The sequence below is a fragment of the Falco rusticolus genome, chromosome 15 (genome assembly GCF_015220075.1).
Source record: "Falco rusticolus isolate bFalRus1 chromosome 15, bFalRus1.pri, whole genome shotgun sequence".
Classification (NCBI taxonomy): domain Eukaryota; kingdom Metazoa; phylum Chordata; class Aves; order Falconiformes; family Falconidae; genus Falco; species Falco rusticolus.
In genome coordinates this window covers 4,639,568-4,665,683 of record NC_051201.1, presented here as the reverse complement: position 1 = coordinate 4,665,683, position 26,116 = coordinate 4,639,568, and the positions used below count along the sequence as shown (strand labels likewise).

Genomic DNA, 26,116 nt, shown 5'->3' with positions numbered 1-26,116 from the left:
CTGTGCTAGTTTCTCATTCAGTGCCTTTGAAATATTTTTGAAACAGAGATAGATGCAGAGAAAGCAAAGCTCGGGGAGAGGGAGAATCCTGGAAAATAACCGAATTCTGCCTTGACAATTTGTTGCCAGACTTTGAATTCCCAGAGAGAGAAACATAGATGCTGATCTTTTTATTCCACTTTACTTTTGTTTGTGCATGATGGTTCTTGCTTTAATAGGTTAACACATATCTAATATACATTTTATTTTACATTTTCACCAGTAATTGCACTCCTCCTTCAATAAATAGGATCCTTCTAGGCTTAAGATGCTGAACATTTGACAAAGACAATATTTTAAAAGTGTCTTCTCCATCTGTCTGTTGAGCGAAGTCTTTTACTTGTAGCTTCCCTCCCAATCGGTTCTGTTTAGTGTAATGTTAGCTCAGCATTTTCTACCTCTAGAAATCTGTTTAAATTAAAGTGACCTCAGCAGGCTTTTAGAGCAGCAGCAAATTCAATTCTATTTTGCCATTTTCTTGTGAATTTGAAATTTCTCTGTTCCTTTTCTTCCTCTCTCAATAAAGTTTATGCAAATAATATTAAACTTTGTAATTAGACTAATGTTTTTTAATCTCAGTTCAAATAGTGGATTTGTATGAAATCATAGTTTCAAACACTTCCCTTGAGAGAGAGAGAGAGAGAAAGGGTATTGCTTTTAATACTTTCATTACTGTGCTACTCTTGTTAAGCTAGAATTGTCATTATGATTATACACCCTATTTTTTAGTATTCAATATAAATTATATTTAAATCCCATTAGATTTATATTTGCTGTGCCCACTTTGATTTCCTTGTTACTAAAATATTTTGGAGTTGTTCCAGGACATTAACCTGATCCTGCAACTCTGGCTTATTTGTTGGTTTCAGTAGGTGATTTGTGCATATAAATTAATCATATGAATGTTTCTTAGATTCAGTAAAGGTTACAGGGCATTCCAAAGTGACACCCAAACTCTGACCTGCAGAAATGTCAGGAATTAGGTCTTGATTTGATTGAGGTCAGTATCAAATGTACCGTTGGTCCAACAGCTGTTGAACGACATCCTGAAATATGAATTGTGGATTTCATACGTTCCCCTGGTTACATTCTAGACGCAGAAAATGCTAATCTGTAAAGAATTGAAAAGGTGCCTCGGTCACTTATTTGGCATAAATCACAAATCTTTATGAGATGTCAGGCAGTAATACAAAATTGCGCTTATCTACACGTGTCTAAGATGCGCTGCGCTGGAAGGATTTTGACCCGGTTTGTTTCATGCTATTAAAAACTCTTGCCTTGCTTGTGGGCAGACTTGCTTATCAAAACATTTGGACTATGCCCAGAATTTGTCTATAGTATAGTTTCTGTCTTCTGCCATATGAGCTATGCTAAAATGCCATGCTGGGGATTACAAGGATGTATGGATCCCTTCAGACATCCATGCTACTTGGATCAGCCCTCCAGGCACACGGAGAAAGCAGGCTCTGCGCACAGACCTCCCCAGAACAGATGCGTGTGAATTTGGCAGAGCTAACAAAAACGTACAGTTTAAGAACGTGCCACAGACACATGGAGCACAATATGCTTCTGGACAAGCAGCAAACTACTAATCCTTCACCTTCATAGCAAGAAATGAGGGAAGCAGGACAGGATTGCAATTTTGAACACTATGCCTGTGGCACGGTCTCCCCATGGCCAATCTAAGTATGGTGGTGCTTCTCAGATCCACAGCTACAGCTCAGCACGTTCTAGCTTTGAATAGTTCCTTTAATAATGTTATGGGTGTCTCTTCCCACTTCTTCAAGGCAGTTAAGCATTCTTTCCCCCCACTTCTTTTTCATGCTAGCAGTGCCTCCCATACCATTCTCTTCTTTGCTGCTTTTATTGCTTTCAGTCTATAAGAACTGCCTGGAAATGGGACTTCAGATTTGCAAAGCTCTTTACGGACTCACTCCATTGTAGTTCCCTGACCTCTGCTCACCCCCACAGCTACCCGTATCATACCTTGTATATTCACCTCCCTTCTTGTCTTTCCATGATAGTAGACGTTATTCACTTAATTGCAGTTTGTCTTTCCTTAATACACAACAGTGGATTTCTCTCAGTCATTAACTCTTCTCTTTATTTCTTTCTTAATTTTGCAAATTAGTAGTGATATTTTTTTTCTTTCTTTACACTGTGTTTTGGGATCTCTCCTAAAGGAAAGTGGTATATAAAGCCACTTTGTAAAACAAAAGTCCTCCATAAATTTCTGACGTTGATTAGTATGAATAAAGGATGTTTTGGTACCGCGCTTAGTATAAAATATGCTGTGCAGTCTTAGCTCACTATAACTTCATTTGTACCAGTTTAACTAAGTTACTTTATATGTGATATAAAACAGTTAAAAGAAGACAATGTTGTAAAAGATTCACTGTCTCCTTATTAAAGCACAGCACGTAAGATTTCTTAGACCCTTGCTTGTGCGATGTCCTGATTATAATGAGGACTGCATCACTGAGTGTTGCTACCTGAGGAGACGGTTGTACAGAATGTGTCACCCAAACCTGTTGAAGCTGAAGGGAACTTTTCTATTAACATTCCTGATCTCTTGGCCAGGATGGTCATAAACCTCCCAGATCCATCACATCTCAGACCTCCTGGCAGAATAGTTCCTTGAACAGGAAGACCAGGATAACAGGTCCTCAGGAACCCGATACAAATATTTTACAGTGATACTTCATGGGGGAAAGCAGACAAAATCAGCCAAATACTTACTTTTTGAGAATGCTGTTACTTCAGGTGAATTTTTTAACAAATACCATAGCATTGCAGTGAATAAAAATATAATGTATTTCCTATCAAGCAAAACTTCTTTCACTGAGACAAAGCCTTGAGCAAAGTTTTGGGCCAGAAAACAATGCTGTTAAACGTTTAAAAGAACATACAGCTGCTGGATTGTACAGAAGGGAAGTCAAGTTTATACTTCAGTATTATTTCTTATTACTGAGCAATGTGTCCTATATTTTATGTCAAGTATCTGCCAGGGTTCTGATGATTATGCCTTTTTGTGATATTTTTTATTTATCCAAAAAGTTATGCATTTATTGAAACTTCCAAAATCCTTGAAAGGAAAAAAATATTCTCATGAATGATCTTTCCACACTTACTTTTTTATGTTTATTTTTTGTTGGTTTTCCCCTAGGTAACCACACTACATTCGTACTATTAGTAGATTGTATCTTAGTGTTGCTAATAAAACAAATGAGTTAGAAAACAATTCTTTCTTTTATAGTGAATGTGAAAAGCTTTTGAAGATTGATTTAAAGAAAGAAGCTGTGTACAGTTCTAGTACACAGGCATAAACTTACAAAAGGAGCAACCTGTAGCAGGTCAACATCTCTTACTGTTCACCAAAAGTAACTGTACTACAGTGCAAAATCTGCACAAGGCAGTGACTTACTAACTCTGGAAGTGAGAATAAACTAGAAATCTTGCTTTGGTTGCAAGAACACAAAGCCTGACTTTGGAGGGAGCTCTTTTGTTGACAGATGCTCTTAGAAGATATGAGTAGGTTTATGGAAGTTTAGCAAAAGTAGAACTTATTAACCAAAGCAGAAAGTACAGGAGTTCTAAATAAGGCATTTAATTATTTTTTATCCTGAAAGGAAGCTGATAAAAAGATATGTAGAATTAAATAAGGAAAGAATGAAATTGACTGGAGAAATTTATAATGGAAAATACTATGGTTACGTCTTTCATCAGAAAGTAAATCCTATGGAGGGGTTGCTTTTTCACCCCATAGTGTGATAAGCTTTTTGGTAAAACAGCAATAGTGTAATTGAAATCCATTTTACATGATTTTCCCTTGGATGATTTAGAATTAGATCAATTTATATTCTGCGGGTATAACCCAATGAGAGTACAAATGCAGCTTCTAGAATTGGTTTTGTCCATGAGCAAAGCCAATATCATTTACTGATTCATTACACACCCAGCAGGGTCCTTTATTTCAAAAGCTACCTGGAATTATTACTGGCAATAGAACACTAAACTCTAAAATAAGATTTGCATAAAAAATTAAAGTTAAAGGAAAATTATATTAGTGATTAAAAGTAACATTTGATGACTATTTTGATTGGAATACCACATTTAAATAGTAAGTGGTTCAAACAAGCATGGAGAGGTTTTTTGCAGCTCCAACTTAGAATGCACCTATTTAAGTACAATATTATGCTCCTGATAATATGCCTGAAAATAGTAGACAGTGCTTCCATTAATATTTAACAACATAAACATCAGGCAAAGGTTGTACGTCTGGAATCATAGAATATGCTTTCTGCATTAGGGTACTAATTTTAGAAATAACCTCTGTCTGCGTGGGCCTGCTGATGTATGGTTGTCATAGTAAGTCAGTAATTGAGTTTTCTGAGCATTTTGACCACTGGTACAAATTTGCAAAGCAGATTACACAGCAGAAACACAATTTCCATCGTGACCTTTATAACATCGCTTTCTGTTGTGGGGATTGGAATGTTTATGGAGGGAAATATAATCTAAGTGCACCTAATTTGTAAGAATGTGATTTCTGATGTTAACCCAGTAAGCTTCATTTTGATTCATTCAATAACAGATTATGTAAAGACTTGGCATTAGGGAGGGAGGGATCGTAAAACTTATTATCTTTTATTACCTAGGCAGAGAATATTGGTTTAGATTATTATAAATTGGAACTGAAGGAAAACTTTCATTTTCAGCTGCTGTGCAAAGACCCTCGAGAAACCTGTTTCCCAGTGATCAGTCACAGGACCTTAGTGAAGAAATGGCCATGTTCACATCCTTCAGTATGAACTAGGCACAGGAATAACACTAAGCTTTTCTATATCTAGAGGTGTTGTTTGGGGGTCAGAAAAAACCTCTGCAAAAAGTACTGTCAGATGGTTTAGTGGATGGTTCATCCTTGTCTTGCAACTGCAACGCTCTTGCAGTGTCACAGCCTTTGGAACTTCAGGAGTTCTATCGGTTCTTGTCCCTGGTGTTGTCTCCTTGCCTGGTCAGGGTTAAGAAGTTGCTTACTGTAAACTCTGTATCTGTTAGTTTGTTGTGAAGTGCAAAGCTATTTGTGTGTTAGCAGGTAGAGTAGACCAGTAGAAGCGCATCTGTAGAGTGAAATAGTTCATTCTGAGGACCTGACATCCATATTGCATGCTGCAACTTTTCACTTTCTTTTGTTTTGGTTTGGTTTTGGGTGGTTGGCGTTTTTGTTTTGGTTTTGTTTGTTTTTCCTGGTTCCCCAGACTGAATCAGGGGGTGGAAAGAATTAGGTGATGTCCAGGGTACATTCTCCAGTTGAATTTCAGCTGAACAAGATCCAGATGCCGCACTCGGTGTTGCAAACTAGAGCGTAGTAAGTGTAAACAGTGTGAAAGTTCATTTTAATAGGTCTTTCCCGATAGTTGCTGAAGCAACACTGTATACAAACCCTGCATGGGCACGTGGTCAGGCAGCTTTCTCTAGGATTGCTATTGTCAACTGAATGCATTTAAATGAACTTGACTTGCCTGAATATCCATCTGGGATTTTATGTTTGATGAAAAGATGAAGAAAAGCACTGGGTGGGTCTGTGATGTCTTGGAATGATGGGATAGATTGGTACAAGTGTTGCATTGGCATCCAGGCAGACCTCAATGCATAAACTTGATCAATCTAAATTCAGCTCTGGTGTTATGATAGAGTGCTTGATGGTGGCAGATAATAAAATAATCAGCATGAGGTTTCACTTAGTTTCCTGCAATGCATTCCTTCAAAAACATGTGCTGGTAAGTGCAGTCTGGGAGTACAGAGACCTATAGGGTCCAGGGTCTGAGCTATGTTACTGGTTTGCTGTTTCCTTCAGTGGATTCTGTGAGGAAAGGGAGGAGTTGGGAATAAGATTAACTTGAATTGCTTCAGGTTTTACCTCTGCCTTGTTCAGACCCTTTTCTTGGCACCTTAGGAAGATAAAACTCCAGCTATTTAGTTTTTTTCCACCCTGCTTTGGCAATGCTTTTTCCGGGGGATGCTTCCATGAAAAGCAGTGCTCGCTTTCGGAACTGTTCAGTATCCTCCTCCAAAGCCTGTAGGAAACACTTCAGGGCTTCTGGAGCCTGATTCAGACTCAAGGAGGAGCAAATTCAAACACTGATAAGCATGCTTGACAGAGCCTTTTGTTTCTTTGCTCAGTGAAGGATTCCCGTGATTCAGGGCTGCAGGTGTAATGTGTGTTTAGCAATAAGATCACTGATAACTGACATTGGCTGCTGTCCACACAATTTAGGAAAGCAATTTTTTTCCCCAGTAAACAGAGGGGAGTGCTGACCAGCTGCATGTTATTGCTTTGTATGAAATATTTATACCATGGATTGATCCCTCTCCCCAATGGGTTAAATGCATAGAACGTCTCGTTAGTTTCCACAGCCTGTTGCACAAACACCCTCTTGTGATTACTGATGAGCAAGATTTCCCTAATTCTGATGTGATTATACCTGCAACAAGGCAGGAAATTTTACCTCATCCTCCTGTTTTGAAGAATCTGGGGACTTCTTTTCAAAGTGTGTGTTTTGGGAACTTTGGCTCTCCTGTTGTTGATGCTATAATGATTTGGAAGGCAGTGTCTTGCCCTTAGTTCTGCTTTGTTTTAAATGCAAATCTATGGGAATCTGCCAGTTTTACAAGAGACACAAGCATCTTACATTGTGACATGAAAGTGCGTATGCATGTTTCATAAACATGGTAAGTTATAGCTTAATAAATGTGTAAATAAACTAGGGTAACCCATTTAAAGTCAATGGAGCTATGCTGATTTATGCTAGCCTGAGGATTTCTTCAGGCTTGAATACTTTGGGGGTTGCTTATGATTTTTTTTTTTTCCTCTTTAAATTACAGCACTCACCTCTGTGTACTGATCCTTATTATGTGACCTTTACACCCTTCATATACTTAGGGAATTCTCTTGGCAGAGGTATTTTAATATAGAGGTATTAGAAAAACTGTCTCTACTGATAACCCTTGTAGGTTACTGTGTTGGAGAAACTTGTCTTTCCTTTCATGTTTTTAGATTTAAATAGACTCATTTCTGCATTTGGCAGGGACTGAGAAAGATTCAGTAATTTGCAGCTAATAATTTATTAGAACAACTTTGCCCTTATTTCTCTTCACAAATTGTCTGCAAACAGATTGTACAAGTCTAATATGTTAATGGCTGAAAATTATTTGAACATTTTTTCAGCAAATATCTTTTGGTCGGCAGATTATTTGAATTGCAAATTGTGACTGTTGAAATATATAATTAACACTGCAAATAGAACTGATTGGATATTACAGGAGAATAGTTTTTATGGAAATATATTGATTTGTTGAAATGAACATTTGCTACAGAAACAGTGATTTGGGGGAAAAAAAAAAAAAACAACTTTGTTGAAATAAATAGCTGTAATCTAGAAGGGAGTTCTTATCTTGAATGCTCCTGACAGCTAGCTTGGGGTTTAGTACTTTCTGAAGCAGTCGAGACAATCAAGTTGAACGTCCTGTTCAGACAGAAGTGAATCTTACCTTCCCTTATCCAGCGAGCTGTGCTGACGCAGACATTTATTTGTTCTGAGGCAAAGGTCTTCTGGTACACTCTGCTCAAAATGTTACCATTGTAAAAATAATCAAGTATAAATTGGCAGAATGGGTAGTATGTTCAATATTCACTTACAAGTGTATTAATGAGGACTGGGGAGAATGGTGGTTCCTACGCCCATCAGTCAGACTGTTAGCATTTCTGATCATATGCTCTGATTTTGATGAAAAAGTCCTTGGATGGTTTTGCTTGTTAGCATTGTTATAGGGTTCAGTATGTTAAGGCTTGGAAAGTGTTAAGCATCAGGGAAACTATTTGCCACCCACTCCCTCAATAGTTTTTATCTGGGTGCAATTAATTAACGTAAATAACATAGTGTTTTCTATCCAGCATCAAAAATCAGAATAGAAACACTGGTAGGTATATAGTCAATAAGGAATAGATGTAGTGCCATGGTTTCAGCAATGTTTTGGTACTCTGTTAAAGAACCAAGCTAGCAGAACAGTAGGCGCTTCATTTACCAGAAGGGTTGAGGGTTCTTTTTGGTGTGAGCACTGTGAAAGGGGAAGTGTTATCGTTAGGAACACGCCGCACATAGGAAGGTGTGTTAGGGCAGCATGTCACTTTGTGAAAAGTCAGAGTTGTGAAGAATTATGGATAGTGGAAAGGATGCTCCAGCCTGGGCTGGTTTCATTGCCAAATCGGGTTTGTGTGTAGCAATTTCAAAAGCAGCTCACCAGTGCCTTAGCCTCCAAACTCACCTTCAGCTGAGTTAAATGCTTCATCTCCTGAAGGGTATATCTGGCTGCAGGAAGGGTGTCCAAACTTCAACTGGCCGTAGGGTGGCAAGTTGGACTATGGTGTAACACAGAGCTCAGAGGAACTTGGATCTAGCAAGTATGGCCATACATATTCTTTAAACTTAAGACAATCTTTGGAGGGGCATAGCAGAAATGAGTCTTAGTGACATGTAAACACAAAGGGAATGTTTGTATCAAGGTCTGTAGTTGCACATAGGCTATACTGTAGTTCTGTCCTTTATTCAGACCTACTACTGGAGGGTAGACACTACAGCTGATTTCTGCTGTTGACAGAAGTTCTAGGTGAGATGAATGTAGTAGTTGTATTCCCAACACCTCTGAATGTATGTAATAATAATAGAATGATTAAATGGTTTAAAATCAGCAAAAGAAGTTACATAATAACCGATGCTTTCACACTGGAATGAAAGGTTTTTGCAGTACTTTTTAATTATAAGGATCAATTGATTTAGTTTTGATTGGTTGGTTGTTGTGTGGTTTGGGGGGGGTTGGGGTTTTTTTGTTGGTTTTTTTTTTTTGGGGGGGGGGGGGGGGAGAAGAGAAAAGAAATTACATACATTGGTCCAGAAGGAAAGCTGAAACATAGCTTGTGGGTTTGGTTTGTGGTTTGTTGTTTTGTTTAGTTTTTTTTTTTTTTAAATAAGTATGATTTAATGTCATTTAACAGGGACTATTTTCTTTGGGACGTTGTGATTCTTATTCTCCATTAGTATTTAAAATTATTAATGTACTTTATATTTCTAGCTGACATGGAAAACATTTCTTTTCCTGAACCATGAGCATCTAGTAATAGCTGTTGCAGATCAACATGCCACTCCTTCCAATGTTTCAAATGAATTATACTTCAGGGGAATATCTTTAGCTAGTAAAACTCTGTGTAGGGTATTAACTTCAATGGTGTTATATCTTTTATGATAATTAAGGATTTTGTTTAGAATACTGAATAATTGCTCTCTTCCCAAGGTTTATTTTTGGTAGTAGCCTAACTAACAATAATAATTTAAGTGCAAATACGTCAGACTAAATGGAGCTTCAGTCACTGTTCTGTCCTAGATATTGATGATCTCTACCCAAGGAGAAATTCCTTACTACTAACATCTTCAATGTAAGGATGCTCCCTTAAGTGAAGTTAATGTCTGCACAAAGACTGTGGTGCTTGTATATAGTAGCTGAGATGCACATTTGTGCAGTGAGTGAGCAAGCAGCAAACAGGTTTTCTCTGCGGATTTCTAATATTTCTCCAAGGAAAGCTTGTCACCCCACCATGGCTGGCAGCCTTCTCCAAATGATATGAATTCAATGGCAATTCTAAATCCTAATTTGCATATCAGTCAAAACTGCTAATTTTAAGCAAAATATTGGAAACATGTACATAGAGTTCCTGTAATTCCATGTAAAATATAACAAACATATCCATGTGTATCAACCCTATAGTTGTGTCAGCATTATGAAGAATTAAAGTCTTGATCCTACACATCCTATCTATTAAATAGTTATAGATTTCCTCTTCATGGGAAACAAATATCTCTGGCCAGGAAACCTATCTGTATCGAACAATTTGGAACAATTTCTTTCCTTTTTTAACAGCAACTCCTGAAGGAGAAAATTTAGTTTTCCTTTTCCTTCCAGATATACCTACGAACTATATGTCTCCTGTGGTTAGTAAATAGATATTGATTTTCTTCATAATAGAAGTACGTTATTACAGTGATTAAACTGTAGACCTTCCTTTATGATACAAAAAAAATTGGAAATTGGTGAGCTAAAGAGTATTTATGTTACAAAATTGTTTTGGTTTTTGTATTCATCAAACTGTAATTCAAGCTCTAAATGCAAAGCCTCTGCGCATATTGACCTTTTTAAGCAGCGGCAATTGGCATTTAAAATAAATGCTGATATTATAATTATAAAAGCATTATGTCCATTAGAGTTGTTAATAGTCATATTACTTCTTTTTTTTATTCTACATTAGTCAAAATCCTGACAGCATACTCTGGAACAATATTAGATTCAGTGTTGATATTGTTACTCAACAAGAACATTGATTATGTCTTAATAGAATGTATTCAATGCATACTATATGCAATTATCATCTTAAATAAACCCAAGCATTTATTTAGCATGAACTGAAATTATTTAAATCCTAAAATTTTTTCTTTCTGGTTAGTATTATGTTATAAAGGCATTAGTAATACCTATGGTAGAGTAGCAAACTATTGCTATAGCATTATGCATTAACATATAGTTTATAAACACAATTATAAATAGAAATATTGAGGCATTGTTACAGAAAATATTAATTTCCATGAAATAGTGAAAAAAACCCTATTGGTAATAAGTAGTAAGATAGCCTTTAAAACCTTTACAAGAGTTTTGAACATTCTGTACGGTATTTCCTTCCCAAACAGTATTTGTCTCAATCTTAACAACTGAGTACTTTGTGTAAATTTGGGAATTTCTGTTCTCCCCAGTTATTTTCAGATGAGGCATTGAAACACCAAGGGAAGGCTGTGTGCCCTTTTCTGGCCATGCAGTTCATAGGTGTCTTGCAATAACTGGAGAGCACTGGATGAAGGTGTAGCTAAAGGCACTTCATGGGGGACACCCAACCAGGAGGAAACACTGAGGAGGTGGTTTCTGGAGTCCTGTTGTTTTCCAGAATTTGGTGCCTCTCTGCAGCTTTTAGCTGGGTGCTGATGTGAGGCAGGGATTCACAGCCTTGAAATCATTAGCAAGAGACTAAAATTCACTGAAAGAGGAACTAGAAAATATACTGAGTTGGGCAGCAGGCTGATGATGTGAATAAATACAAAACAATGTCGTTTAACAAAACTATTCTTTTTCAACCCCCCTGCGTATCATTTAAACACCAGTAGTAAAAAGTGTTGTGAAGATCTGCAAGAAAATATGTTGAACTCCTGTTTAAACATCTTTGAATTACAGATTAAATAAAAGGCTAAAGTAGCCTAAAATTTTCAACCTGTTCCATCTTCACATGATGCAAAGAAGATTAAGGCTTAACCCAAATTCTTCTTCATTTAGCTTCTGCATTGCAAATGGATTTCCAGACACCCCATGGTGTGTCCTTGCAGAAAGTAACTAGATAGTTATATCGGAAAAACACAAAGCGTTATTTTAGTAAATAGGCTTCCCAATGTTCATAGTCTCTAACAGACTCTAACAGTGATCAGGATTTCATTTTTTAGCCAAAATGAAGTGTTTTTCATATATGTGCAATCTATATGCCAGCTTTAGAGATCAGATGTAGTAATAACTGCTTCGGGTGTCAATGGCAAAAGGAGGTGTTTATTACAAGAGTTTTCTCATACTCTTCCTTCTTGTGAATCTGCTTTACTTATTCTACTTTTCTTTATATTCAGATAAAAAAGTCTGATTGAATTTTTTGAACTTCAGAAGCAAAACTAGATTCTTTCCTACCTTCTCCCACAACCAAAAGTAAAGTTACTAGGGCCATCAAATCCAGATAAACAATTAATCATTCACTGCTTGAATATGCTGCTTGAATACAGTGCCAGAATATGATTTCTGTTCCTCACTTTAGTGCTACCTTTTTTGATCTTTATGAAATCATTAAGATCTTCAGCCAGCTTTAGTCACGCACCAAGACAGGTACGCTAGGGAGCACTGGGCTCCTGCGATCATCAGTGCAGCCAAACACAGAACTAGTGCCTGTCCTTTGACTCTATGACAGTGATGCTCCAAAAGTTAGACACTTAATTTGAATTCTAAAGTTAGATGGAAAAAAGCCAGGCCTCAGTGAAAACATGAATTTCCTGAGTGACTGCACTTCCTTACCAAGATAGATGAACAAGGGAGGATACATGGGTCACACTTCTAAAAGCTTTGGACATCTGAAGTTGCAGAGAGGGGATTTGTTGTTCTAGCCATACCAAGAGTCCATGTTCATAACTAGAAATTCAGGACTTGAAGTTTGAAAAGACCAGTGGTCACCTAAGGGTTCTAAACCTTTCCTGTAATTATGCAAGTAGTCCCACTTTTTTCTGTCTTACATTTTGAGTCCTACTGTGCTGAGGATGCTGTCAATGCCAGCTGAATGCTTTACAGCCTGCAAGTGATAACCCACACCGAGACTTGGAATGTTACTGCCAGTGGTATGAAATACTAGCCATGGCTCGCTTCTCTTAAGTCACTGATAATTTTTTATTGTATCTGTAGGAAATATTAAAAGATTAAAACTCCGCAGAAAACCATCATTATCTGGTTTCATTTAGCGCTACCTTAAAGTGGTCGCTTGGTTTGTTCCACCTGTGTGTATCTGCAGTGAACTGTTTGTTTGCCCCTGTTGTGATTAGATCCTACTGGCTTTGTCAGGAACCTGAAACCTGGAAAAGTGCCTTTCCAGCCTCTGGTTCCTTGCTAGCGCAGAACCGGTTATACCAAGGCAGCAGGGGAGCAAAACCTGACAGGAATGTTTTACACTGGTGAGAATGGCAGTGGGTGGACCGTCAAAGACAAACACAGCTCACCTCCTTGGCAAACCAAACAATTTGCTGGTGTCACCCCTGCTGCGGCTAAATGACGAGTGAAAATTTATGGGGAAAGGAATGGTTCTCCTGCTGTAATTCTATAAACCTTCTCAACAGTGTTACACTTCACAAAGTCACAGCTGATAAATAATAAGCCACACAAACAGTGACTGAATGTTCATTTATTAAAATAATCTATTATCCTTTTTAGCTGTAGATCTACTTTGCTGAGAATTGTTGCAATATTCGTCACGTGTCGCTTTCCAAATGGTATTAATGGGGCTGTTTTTGCAAGAGCGTGCTTCAGGGGCTGCGTCACTACTTCAAGAAGCAGGGGGCCTGGGTTTAGTGACAGGCAGTGTCATGGTGTGACAACAGTCTGAGCTACTGTAGGGTCCCAAAATGCTACCAGCTGGGTATTACCAGCAGCATTTATCCCTAACCTGCACAGTGTAGCAGGGACGGAGAAGGTGAAGGCAGGCTGCTTTTCTCCTTCACTCCCTCCCTCCAGGAGCACTCATTTCTCACAAGATGTGAGCAAGGGCAGGGAGACAATGCACGGGGGAAAAAGACACGAGGGAACAGAGGAGGAGGAGGTGGCAGGACAGCTTGTGCTGCAGCCCCTACTGCAGGGGTGCCCCCAGCCCAGCCCCACACCCTCCCCACCATCATCACAGTGTAACAGGCTCAGGAAGAGCGCGGGGACCCATCGCTGTCCGCAGATACCCACTGCCACGTCCCAGGGTTTGCCACTAATGTGATAAACCACACAGGTCCAAGTAGTTACTACTAGTGCCCAAACTGGGCTAGGAGTATGAGAAGTGTTAAAAAGCCCTTTACATGCAATCTCTGCTGTAAAGAGCATCTGAAGGGAATGTGCCTCTGCTCTCAGGTTTGGAACTTGTAGGAGCTGCTTTCTCTAACAAAGCAAATATTTGGTGACAGAACGAGACATAGAAAAGTGCTGCATAACAGGAAAGTGTGAAGTATTCATAATGATATGAAATACTACTCAAAATTCAATGTTTTTCACATTTAGTTGTGAGCTTAAACATTGGACTCCTGTCACAGAAATTTCTGCTGCAGTAGGCACAATTTCTAGCATAAATGGGCTTGCTTTCAATAGAAAACGGGACAGCTTTCAAAGGAAAAAAGGCCAGTTTGAGAGTAAAAATGGGCCTCTTGCTCAACAAAGAGGCTTACAGGCATGAAGTGATAAATGGTTTTGCAAGTTTTTCATACAATAATAACAATTTTCTAATCAAAGTAATGAAAAATTTGCATCTACAGGAGGGGATGGAAGCTCTATTCAGGTTTTAATACATTGAATGCATTTTAGAAAATAAATATATGAAAACTATAATTTTTTTCCACTCTATACTCTGAATTTGTGTTGGAGAGATGTAATACTTTTTTGTGTATATTTATATGATGTTATAAATCAAAATCCTGTTCTTGGTTTTCTTTCTTCTGAGATGAATTTCATGGAATGATGTTGTAAGACTTAAGGAAATATATTTTTTAGGATCCCCTACGTGGCAGTGGCATCTGATTTTCTAGTAGTCCATATGTTTTTAGAACTAAATATATCTTCTGGTTTAACTCATTGATTTTACATGCAAATATATTGCTTCATAATTACTGATCTGATGAGCAAGTGGTATGGTTCCTTCTCTCATGGCCTAAAAATGCTTCACAATCTAAGTGTTGGGATCTCCTTCTCACACATGCTCAAAAAAAGTTGTTGTGATGTACCAAGGAAAATGCATAATGCAAAATGCACTATTTAGTGAACGCTTTCAAATCTCTTAGCTACAGAGAAAACTGTGTGATCTGAGAAGTTGCTTTGCTAAGCTAGAGATCAGAAATAAGTCTTTTAAAATTTTAAATGGTGAGATACAGGCTGGGGGATGAATGGATTGGGAGCAACCCTGTGGAGAAAGACTTGGGGGTACTAGTGGATGAAAATCTGGATGTCAGCTGGCAATGTGCCCTCAAAGCCCAGAAGGCCGGCTGTATCCTGGGCTGCATGCAAAGAAGCATGGCCAGCACGTTGAGGGAGGTGATTCTGCCCCTCTGTTCTGCTCCGGTGAGGCCCCACCTGAAGCACCGCATCTGGGTCTGTGGTCCCCAGCACAGGAAAGACATGAACGCATTGGAGCAGGTCCAGAGGAGGTCCACTGAAACTGTCAGTGGGATAGAACACCTTTGCTATGATGAAAGGCTGAGACAGTTGGGCTTGTTCAGCCTGGAGAAAAGAAAGCTCCAGGGAGGCCTTCTTGTAGCCCTTCAATAATTAAAGGGGACTTAAGGTGGGGACAGGCTTTTTAACAGAGCCTATTGCAATAGGATGAGGGGTAATTTAAACTATTTTTTTTCTTAGTTTTTAATTTTAATTTTTTTTTAACTAATATAGGGTTGATTCAGTCTAGATATAAGGAAGAATTTTTTTTCTGATGAAGGTGGTGAAACACTGGTACAGGCTGCCCAGAGTGGTGGTAGGTGCCCCATCCCTGGAAATGTTCAGGGTCAGGTTGGACGGGGCTCTGAGCAACCTGATCTGGTTGAAGATGCCCCTGCTCATCGCATGGGGGTTGGACTAGATGGTCTTTAAGGGCCCTCTCCATCCCAAGCCATTCTCTGTTCTCTGCTATGGGATAAGCCCTCACCTTCCTTGATTCTGCTTTATAAGTCAGTGTATGGATGGTAAAGAGAGATCACTGTGTTGCTATATGGATTTTCACACCAGTTGCTGATTCTCTGGAGAAGTATTAAAGGACATAGGATAAATGGTGTCAAACGTGTAGCCTTGGTTCTTGTAAACAGAGTTGGCTGATAGAGCTGCTCTGAGGTTAAAGAAGCCCTCTAAGAGTGGTGCCCTAGCCACTGTTTCAGGCACCATTATGTCCTTTTGCCCCTGAGATCCAGACTTATTTTTCAAGGAAAGTTTGAAAAATCATTCCTGAGCATATGTGATATTCTTACCATATAGTTTTAAAGGTGACCGCAGCACTTCCCCATCTGTGTCCTCCACTGATGATGCGGCACATATGGTCTTTGGGCAGATGGTTCCATATAAGGCAGTCATACAAACAGGGAAAATATTCATTGTAATTAGGTGCCCAGTCTTGTCTCCAGTGAAATCCATGTCAAAATTATGATTTCCATGGGAGCAGGTCCTGATGCCGATAATAGATCCCTTGGATGGGATGTATTACTACCCTGTTGCTTAACTTGCAAACAGATGTGCTTTTGTGCCTGATGTGAGAGAGGTGAATTAGAAATGCTGTCACATTCCCATTGCAGAACGTTGGCCACATTTTTTTTTGCCTAAATTAGGGCTGTCTTTTGGAGGAGGGAAATTAAGGATGGCTTTTGCTGTGGACCTATGCTGTCTGGTTCTGCAGTAGCTGGGCAGTCAGATAAGTAACCATGACATAGGCATCAGATATATTAGATGTAAATCATTAACATTACGATACACATTTGCTTTGTGCAATAACTGGCAGCCGTTGTCCACTTTAGAAACTGCTTTGTTGTTTCTTACAGTGAAGCAGACTTAAATTACTATTCTAAATGCTAATAAATGTGATTTAATAAAATAAAGAGAATTTATATGTAGATTGTGACATTAGTATTTAATTATGTACCCATCATAACACTGATGAAGCAAGCTGCTAAATATTGGTGCACTGAAGAGAGAGCTTACTTTTGAAGAGCAGGTATATTTTAATTTCTTTCCTAATCTCCTTAAATAACAGAATAGATTATGTACTGTTTACCAATATTCACCTGCACTCCTTCACGCTGTGTTCCTAATAAGGTTTCCAGTGTAGCAGCTGAAGCTCATAGAAAGCTGTGCTTCTGTTTTGGTAAAACACTGTGATAACAGATCTGTTTCTATGCTGTTTTATCAGGCCACATTAAGGTTTAAAAGTTGATTGTTTTAATGTGAATTAAAGGTAGTATGTAATCTGTTGTGGTGGCTTTTTTAACCTTTCCTTTTTGTTATTTTTTTCAGACTATGGAAACCCCGAAATACGAGCTAGTTATAGAAGCTAAGGATATGGGTGGTCTTGATGTGGGACTAACTGGCACAGCAACTGCCACTATTCTTGTTGATGACAAAAATGACCATCCACCAGAATTTACCCAGAAGGAGGTAAGAGTTTGTCATCTCTGTTCTATAAAATGTTGTATGCAATTGTATTTATCTTCTTTCTAAATATAAAAATGTTCCTTTATGGAAGAAAATACTTAAAGACATCTTTGTAGCTCAATGTTATAGACTTTCCTGGAGCTTCTTTTTTCTTCTACGTTAATAAATGCGTATGCATTATTTCCATGACAAAATGCAACCACAAGGTAAAAATTTATGCCAAGAGATATCATTCAGAGGTTGGCTAGCAGGATGAGTACCCGTAGAATAAGTTTGCTAGCGGTGACTTTCTTTCTTTTGCTCCTATGAGGGGAAATAGAGAATTCCCTCTTGCCTGTGTTGTAGCTGAGGGCTTTTGATAAGCAGGAACACGGGTGAAAGCAACATGTTTTGTCCTGGCTTCAGTAGTCACCTGTGAGACAGTGTGTTGAGGGTTCTGTAATGAAAGCTCTACTCTTAAAAGCTTTAAATTTAACCTAAAGGTGGAATTTTCAGGGAATGATTTTTTTTTTTCCACGGAAGTGTGCTGAAAAGTTAGAAAAAACCCAACCCAAACCAAAAGATACTCACTGCCTGTGGGAGGGTGTAAGAGTGCTACAGCAAAGTTTCTGGTGCCAGGCAAAGCACCTACCAAATTTCCTCCCTTCTCGTGCTGCTTCCTTCCCTCTCCCACATTTATTATTAGTCTGGGTTTTGTTGGGGATTTTTGTTTGTTTGTTTTTGTTTTGGGTTGTGGGCTTTTTTTGCTTCTGATATTTGGAGAGAATTAGAGTTCAAAAGTTTTACCTAATAACAGCTGGTTTGGATTTTCTTGTAAAAGTTTCCTGAGGTTCTTCAAATTTTAAGGAATATTCCCAAAAGATGAGAAGTAAACATGACAGATGTTGATTTTAAGGTAATTTTAGGAAAAGAAAGGGAAAGCTTATTGCTATAGAAGTCTCAGTTTTCTGCTTACAGTATATTTTTACATTTTTTTTCTGACCTAATTTTAGTGATTTGACAATAGATTATTTTGAAACAAATTACTGTAATTTTACTTAAATAATTATTTCTTTTATAAATGCAAAGTGGATAACCAGATTAAAAAAAGGACAGAGAAAGTTTGGGGAAAAAAAAGGGGCGGGGGGAGGGGAGAAGAAATAACAAATAATGAAAATTTTGCAAACAGGAATGTTCAGTGACAATAGCTATAATTGCTTCAATAAAATGCTTTGGCCAGAGCATTTTATTAACCTAAAAAGTACCGTGGAGAGCCTGATCCAAAACTTTCAAGTACATAGATGATAACTAAGTGGCTTCGATCAAACTGTTAATTCCCTTGGAATTACCTTTTAGATCAGCTTTTAATGCTCTGAAAGCTGTTTCCAGACAATAAGTAGTTAAAATGTATTTAAAACATGCTAATTTTTATTCCTCTGGAACATAACAACATACAAGGACATCTTGGTGTATTTAGAAATAGGAAGTAATTGTATTAATACTGATAGCAATTCATGACATTCAGAGTCCTACCTACTCGAATGTCCAAACTTTGACATTTCTTCTTTTGAATGAATCATTCTATATATCTTTCTACAGATTTCTTTTGAAGAAATATTTCTACAACTATATGTCCTGTTTGACTTAATAGTTTGCTAATTTGGGCAAACATGTTAAAATACTTAATGTCTACTTAGCCCTAAACGTACTGTTAGTGTCTATTTCTGTGGAAATTTGGAAATGTTTATAAATCCAGTTCTGTCAGTGATATTAAAAAGTCTGGTGGTTGGAGTATAGAAATAAAATAGGAGGTGTGAAGAGACAGCATTATGCAGACTTTTCAAAGAAAGTTAGTCTTATACATTTTTCTTGTACTTTATATGACATACAAATATTCCCATAGAGACGTCTCTTTTTTTTCTTTTCTTTTTTAATATATTGTGACATGGGTTTGAACCTTTTGCTGTTTAGAAATGTTAATGACCTCAGAAATCTTCCCTCTGCCTTGCTAAAGGGATATTCTTGTTCTGTGAATAAGGCAGGAAAAATCAGTCTTCAGATGTATGGTGTCAGGCCCCTTTAGGAACATATGCTCTATTTAAAATAAGTAGCGTAAGAAGGAGAGTGCCTATTAATAGAGCTAATGCCACTTTGTTTGGCTTACTGCTTAACATACTTAGTTACTGTATTTAAATACCAGTCGCATACCAACTGCTGCAGTACCATTGATTTGAATAAGACTTGAAAGAAAAAGACATAGTCTACAAGATAACTTTTGAAGTAGAAAGCTCACATTCAGTAAATCTGAAGGTTTGATTTCAGAGTGCATCTTCTTTTACTTTGAGATTGCCTGCTTTGAATCGGGTTCTTATGGTATTGACATGTTTCCCCAGCTATCTTCCTTCTCTTTAAAGATACTTTTTCTCAATGCATTTTTCCCTTTTATAAAACAAATGCTTATTCAGTGGCCTATGTTTCTTCTGTCAGTATAATTTCTACTTAAAATAGCTCTGCCGTTCTCTTCATCTGTAAACACCGGGGCCAAATTAATTTCTGATCTAACACAGTGAAAGTCGACGAAGTTATGAGAGACGCATTTGTTCAAAAGTCTGGACACTGTATGAGTGCAACACTGGGTACCCCAGACTGGGCACTAAATAGGGGTTTGTAGAATGCATTATTATATATATCTTAACAAAGATATATATTATTTCAATAATATTAATGCCAAGTCAGAAGTTTAATTACTTTTTCAACTGTGGAGAAAGCTACGAAAAATGTCTATAATTCTATTTCCAAGAAGACTTATATGTTTTAACGGATATTTCTTTGATTCCTCAGTGCGAGGCAATCTCAGTCATGCGTGAGCAAGTCTCTGTCCATTAAAGATGAGTTTTATCTTTTGTCACTTGACCAATCTCCTCCTCTTTTTGCTCTAGAAAGAAGTTTATGGATCTACTTCTAAGCACTGTTATACTGCTGTGTACTTCTGTTTACTGTATTTATTCCTTGGAGGTCAGGTCCTTACCCACCTATTCAAAATGTTAATTAACAGTTTTATTTGATGTTTTCAGAAAGGTCTGAATGCTCCATTGTTGCTGCACTCAGTTTTGGTTTTATGTAGACCTTGCTGGAGGAGAGGGTACTCATCTGGTGATCTGTTTTTCCATCTCCTGTTTTTTCCATGCCCGTGCCATTCTGATGCGGTTCCTGCTGATGCAGTGCCCTTCATGCTTAGGGACAAATTCATTGTTCGTATGTCAGGGCATGATCACAGAAGCAGCTGAGCAACCTGGCTGTGATCCAACGCGGCACTTCCATTAACTTTGGAGGAATAGTTTAAGCCCTTGAGGTTACAAGTATGTGTCGGGTACTTGGATGGGTTAATGTATGAGACACTCCTTTGTGGGATTCAACCCAGTTAATTATTTTGTTACTGTCTTATCACTCTACACACCTCCAAAGTACCTGCCTTGTATTTCACATACATACTTATCCTTACTGTTCATAATAGGCTCTGAGCATTGCAAAGGTCCATTCAGACATTCAAACAATACCCTGTTCCCTTCAGGGGGTTAAATAATCTCATCTTTAATGCCTAAAAGAGCAATGTTTTAAGAGCTCCTTCAAAAATCCCAGGTGAGGTAACAAGGTCTACCTTTTAAAAGGTCACAATGGCTGGGATACTGTGCCAGATTTAAATTATAGAGAATTAAAATTAAGATACTTGTAAATTTAGTGGCCTCTTTTTCAAATTTACAACCCTATTTCTATAATATGAAAGAGTTTTTAAATTAAATTTGTGAATTATTACTGAATACAGCATGTATTTGGTATCACAAAAACCAATTTGGCATTTCCTTTCTAGCAAGTTAAGGCCTTAGGCTCAACTTTTGTTCAGTAGCAAGGGATTACTTATGTGAAAGTAAGAAATGAAGCAAAGCAAGGAGCAGGAATTGATCATTCTGGAAAATCTGATACCTGGTTTGTGTACTGTGTGGGAACGAGCTAGACTGAGTGAACATTAATGGTGCTGAGTACTGGTTTTATACCTAGCACATTCAGAAAAATGAGAATTATTTTCTTGTGTCACTTTAACAACAGATGACAGACCACTGCAGTGTTGTATGCCGACAAAACAGTGATTTTAGTCTATAGTTAATATCACTGTGGTTGAAGTGTGATGAAAAATTAGCGATGTAGCATCTGCTGGAAGCCACAAGCTGGCAAATACTTCCCTTGTATCTTTCCCTGTAGGCATGGTTCTGCCCAGATCTTCCCTAAGACTCAGTGGAAAAAAAACCCACGTTGTTTCAGCATGACAAAAGTATGGGTTTGACCCCTTCCTGTCTATTCTTCCTCCTCTAAAAAAAATAGTTCAACAAATCCTACTTCTGATCTTATACCATTCCTGAAAGCAGAGTATATGCTCAAAAATGGGATTCTACTGAGTATATTGGCCTCCTGCTTCTGGCCTGATTTTTTAAGGTATCTGTTCCTAGGAAAGAAGCTTCCACTGCTGCTCTTCAGTAATATATTCTTTTTCCTTAATATATGATATGTTTTTTCCTTTGTAAATGCTGTCAGGCATTTGAGAGAAGAATGAAGTCATGTGGCTGAAGGGGATGATTTTGCTATACTCCACCTAGTTCTCACATCTGTCCTTCACCGCAGAGCTGGGACAGCAGCATGTCCCTAGCTGTATATTGAAAAGTAGTGGGACTTGTCAGAGTGCTCTCACCTGCACATAAGAAAGAGAGACTTCACCTAGACAGGGAATAGTCTCATTCTTGAGACAATTCCTCTTTCTGCCACTTTCACCCTCACCTTCACTTTCACCCTCACCTTCACTTTCACCCATTTCTGGGACAAAGCAATGTAAAATAGAATTCTGTCACATCAGGGACAGTAAGATTTGGAAAAAGATTTTTCCTAGTTTAGAGGCTTTGAATATGTGTTCTTAGAAATCTCTTTTTCAGTTAAATAAAGTAGCTTGCCTCCTTTGAACAGAATAAAATCTGTGTAATTTGACAAAATATCACCACAGTGAAATCTGAGGCGTACTAGTGCTGTGAGTCTTAAGTGAAAATTATGGTCTGCTCACATTTTGAATGCCTACTGATAAACGGTTTATAAAAGAGTAATAAATGACTAATGTGTGCTTTAATAAATGTTTCATCAATTCCTATAGAGACCTGTAAGTGAATAGGTTGCTTGTCACCATGATTTACGATGACTTCCAGCACTGTCTTCTGATTCAGTTGTGCTACCCACTGGGGTAAAACAGCCCCTGGAGTACAATATGTATCTCCGTCTGCTCTGGTTCAAAGAGGATATGAGACTTCCAGAGCACCATCTGGAGAGATTTATTTTTCAGCTCAGGCTGCTGAGAAACTCACTTGTAGCTTTGTGAGTCCCTGTCTTGATTCTTGGTATTGGCTAAATCATATTGAAGACCAAATACTGAGCTAAAAGCACTTTTAAGGTTGCTCCTGGCTCTCTCTTTCATATGTCTTTCACAAAATCTTCTCTCTTAGACATGATACTGTTATTTTCCATGCTAGATATACCTTAGCATCACAGGCCAGATCTGTCCATTTAGTTTGCACACTTAAAAACAACAACAAATCTCGCCTCCCCTTCTTCTGTCATCTGAAAGTCAAACCTGGTCTTTTGTATCTTGTCTTAGAGGGGAAATGTTGCGCTTTGGGACTCCTATTTAAACATATTCCTATCTCTGTGGGTCTTTCCAGTGAGCTGGACCTTACTTTTGAAAACTAACAATTCTGTTAACAGTAGGTGATTCCCCTGCAGCTCCCTCCTCTAGACCTTTACATCTAATTTGGAGAAATCACCAGTGAGGACCACAGTTGTGTGCAAAACTGAGCAAAAGAGTCTGTCCTTTAGCTACCACCCAGTTCAGGAGCACGGCCAGGGTACCAGCCCTCTTCCACTGTCCTGCTGGGGGCAAGCCGCTGTGTAAACCAGACTAAACAGAGGCAAAATACCAGCAGGAGCTGCTGGTGTGGCTCAGCAAGGTGGTTACAACCAGCTCAGTTGGCTTCTCCCCTTTCATCTACCATTCCCTCCGGCTGGATGTTACGAGGCCAGACCGAGCTGAGGTACTTGAGCAGCAACAAGCAGATCTGACCTGATGAGAAGAAGCCATTGCCAGGCTAATAGTTAAGAAATAGAGCTGTACTATGACCTAAACGTTAGGGGAACCAGACTTAAATTCTAGCAGCCTGTTCAAATTGGAGCAAACCATCTCCAGTACTGCTTTGTCACGAGAAATAATTTTGTGGAATGGATAAAATCATTTTAGCAAAACCACATGAACAAAATGCATATTGGAATTTCCATTTGGCTCCCATTTTTGGACTTTGAGACAATTTACATGCAGGGAAAGCAGAAGTCATACAGAAACTCAACAGAGCAGGACAAAGCCTCTACGGCTATTAGTAAACTTTGGCATACAGATCAGATTTGTGATGGCTAGAGTTCATCGGAAATGAGCTCTTTGGCTATCCTTGTTTTTTTCTAGAGCTGTAAATACAGCTAGCAAGTCTCCTGAAGCACATCTTAACCTTCAGAAACCCCCTACACTAGATAAATATTTGCACTGACCTTTTCACTCAGCTTTATTTCCACTTCATACTCTTGTAGCAGTTCACTAACACACTTGACATATCTGAAGTTCCAGGTGCCCAAAAACCTCCTTGAAAACAAATGAAAGGCATTACCTGGTATATTTTTCACATGTTAAAGGCAGAATTCAAAAGTAATTTCTTTGGTTATGGAAAATAGAGGAAACAGGTTCAAGGCAGGATTGCTAATCCTATGTCATCCTTGTAAGACATCTGTCTCACCTGTTCTTAAAACATCCAGAGATTAAAAATCAAAAGGCTCCTCAGTCTGTTCCTGCACAAATCTTAGCAATGAAAATTTCTGTATAGCCTGATCTGAATTTCCTATGCTAGAAATTAAAATCATTATGTCTTCTGTTATCCTCATAGATGTGGAGGACAGATTATGCCACTAGTATTTCTTTTTATTCTTTTATAATCAGGAGCATGCATGAAGACAACTTTGCAACTCAGGATATCTTGTCTATTTCTGAAATAACTCTTGTGTTAAATGTGTGATACTTTTTTTTCCCCACGAAGATTAACCTAGCAGTTTTGGTGAAAGAAGAGATCAAGTTGTCCCATAGCTGACTTGTGTTCTGTCATGTTTAAGCCGAGCCAAAGATGTAGATGTATGTCTGTTTCTACTAGAGTCCATTGCAAAGTACCTATTAATTAAGTTTACAGAGTATCTATTAGTCAAATGAAAAGCTATTCATTAAATCCATGTCAAAGGAAACAAGCACCTAAATAGTTATAAATATTTTATTTTCTAAATGAAGAACTGTGGGCATTCTCTTCTCACTGCAAAATAACACAATATTTGACATTTTCAGTAAAGCTCTATTAACTGCACCATTTCTTCGTGGTTAATAATTGGTCACTACTCTCAGTTGTGTTAAAGTCAAAGGCATTCAGAGTTTTCTTAGTTGTCATGAGCTGCAGAACACGTTTTCAAAATCACATCAGCATTTTAGAAATCTTGAGTATCTAAAACCCATAGGTATGTAAACCACTTCCTCCCCCCCCCCCCCCCCCCTCCAATTCATTTTGGATGTCACAGTTAAAAAAAGAAGATCTTATTGGACTTTAAAAATAGACGTTAAGACTTCTAATCCCCACTGGAGTTTAAAAAGCTGGTTTAAGGGCATAGATGGCTTTCACTCTCAGTGCAGTTAGGTTCACAAATTTCCATCTTTTAAACCTAACCACTTTCAAATAACTTGGAAAAATGCCTGTGATCAAGAATAGTTGTTAACATTTCTGAGTTGTGTTGTGGTGGTACCAAACTCAGGACATCTGGGAGGCTTATTTAAACAATCTGGCTATCTGGATAATGACATTACTGTTTTGTTATTTTTTTTTCTTCTTCTTCAATAGTGTGTGTCAGTTCTTATTAGAATTAGCTGGTTTGAGGTTTCACATGTGATGAGAAATGCTCAGCACCACTCAGGATTGAATTACCAATGACCTTAAAACAAATACTCTGCTGTAGCATCACAAGTGGGAATGGAATAATTTTAGAGAGAGAAAGAAAAATAAATACTCTTATTCTGTGCGTTGACTGTAATAGAGGACTGTTCAGCAAAAACCAGGGTTTGGAAGACCAGTGTTTCCTGTACTCATCCAGATTCATACTGCGTGCATAATAATTTGTATTCATGTGGCTTTCAGCAAGCTATCTGCATAACCAGTGTAAGCACTTTGTTCAAGAACTTTTGCAAAATATGTTTAACACCGAGTCCATCCACTTATCACATAATTAGAGCTGGATACACTGCATAGCAGTAGGCAGCAGACTTCTACATTTATCTTTCCTTGTGAGGGGTGAGTTCATTGCTTTGTTTCTCTCCACCAAGGTCATGAAATACATGAAGTTGTCTATTTAATCTCCAGATAAACACATTTCAGTGGTACATAAAACAACAGAGTGCCTGCTTCATAATCTGAAAGCAGCTGAGAAACACTTGTGTAAGTACAGGAAAGGTTCTATGAATAGAAATGATCATTCAAACAGTGTGAAATTGGGGAGGAACGCAAAAGCGCTTCACTGCTGCTCCAGATCCAATTTTTTTCCCAGCGTTCTTGCTCTCCAAGTCAGCTTACATAGTAAACTTGTATTTTTGCCAGTCCTTTTCTTTTTTGTTATTTTCAGTGTTCCTTTCCTGACATTTATTTAGTTTCCTTGATTTGTTATGATCAGCTGATCTGAGGAGTCCTGATGCAAACTTCTGCGTGAGTCCTTGCCTTTTGTAACCCTTTGGTTATGCTTGGAAGGTCAGTGGTAATAACAGCAATTCTCTCTACAGCTGGTAAATTCTCACCACAAAACCATTCCAATGCTGACTATCCTCTGAAGACTTCTTCCATCTGCTTCTGTGAACAGCAAATATCCAAACACTGCAAGCAACAAAAAAGCC

At 38.2% G+C, this 26,116-nt stretch overlaps 1 protein-coding gene across 2 annotated transcripts in view; it reads left to right on the top strand.

Annotated features, from left to right (window-relative positions):
• Positions 1-26,116, top strand: part of CDH13 (cadherin 13) — a 505,317-nt gene that overhangs the window by 396,942 nt on the left and 82,259 nt on the right. For both annotated transcript variants that reach the window (XM_037408727.1, XM_037408725.1), the window contains exon 8: positions 16,954-17,094. In XM_037408727.1, coding sequence (XP_037264624.1) covers positions 16,954-17,094 — 141 coding nt within the window. The remainder of the gene's footprint in view (positions 1-16,953; positions 17,095-26,116) is intronic.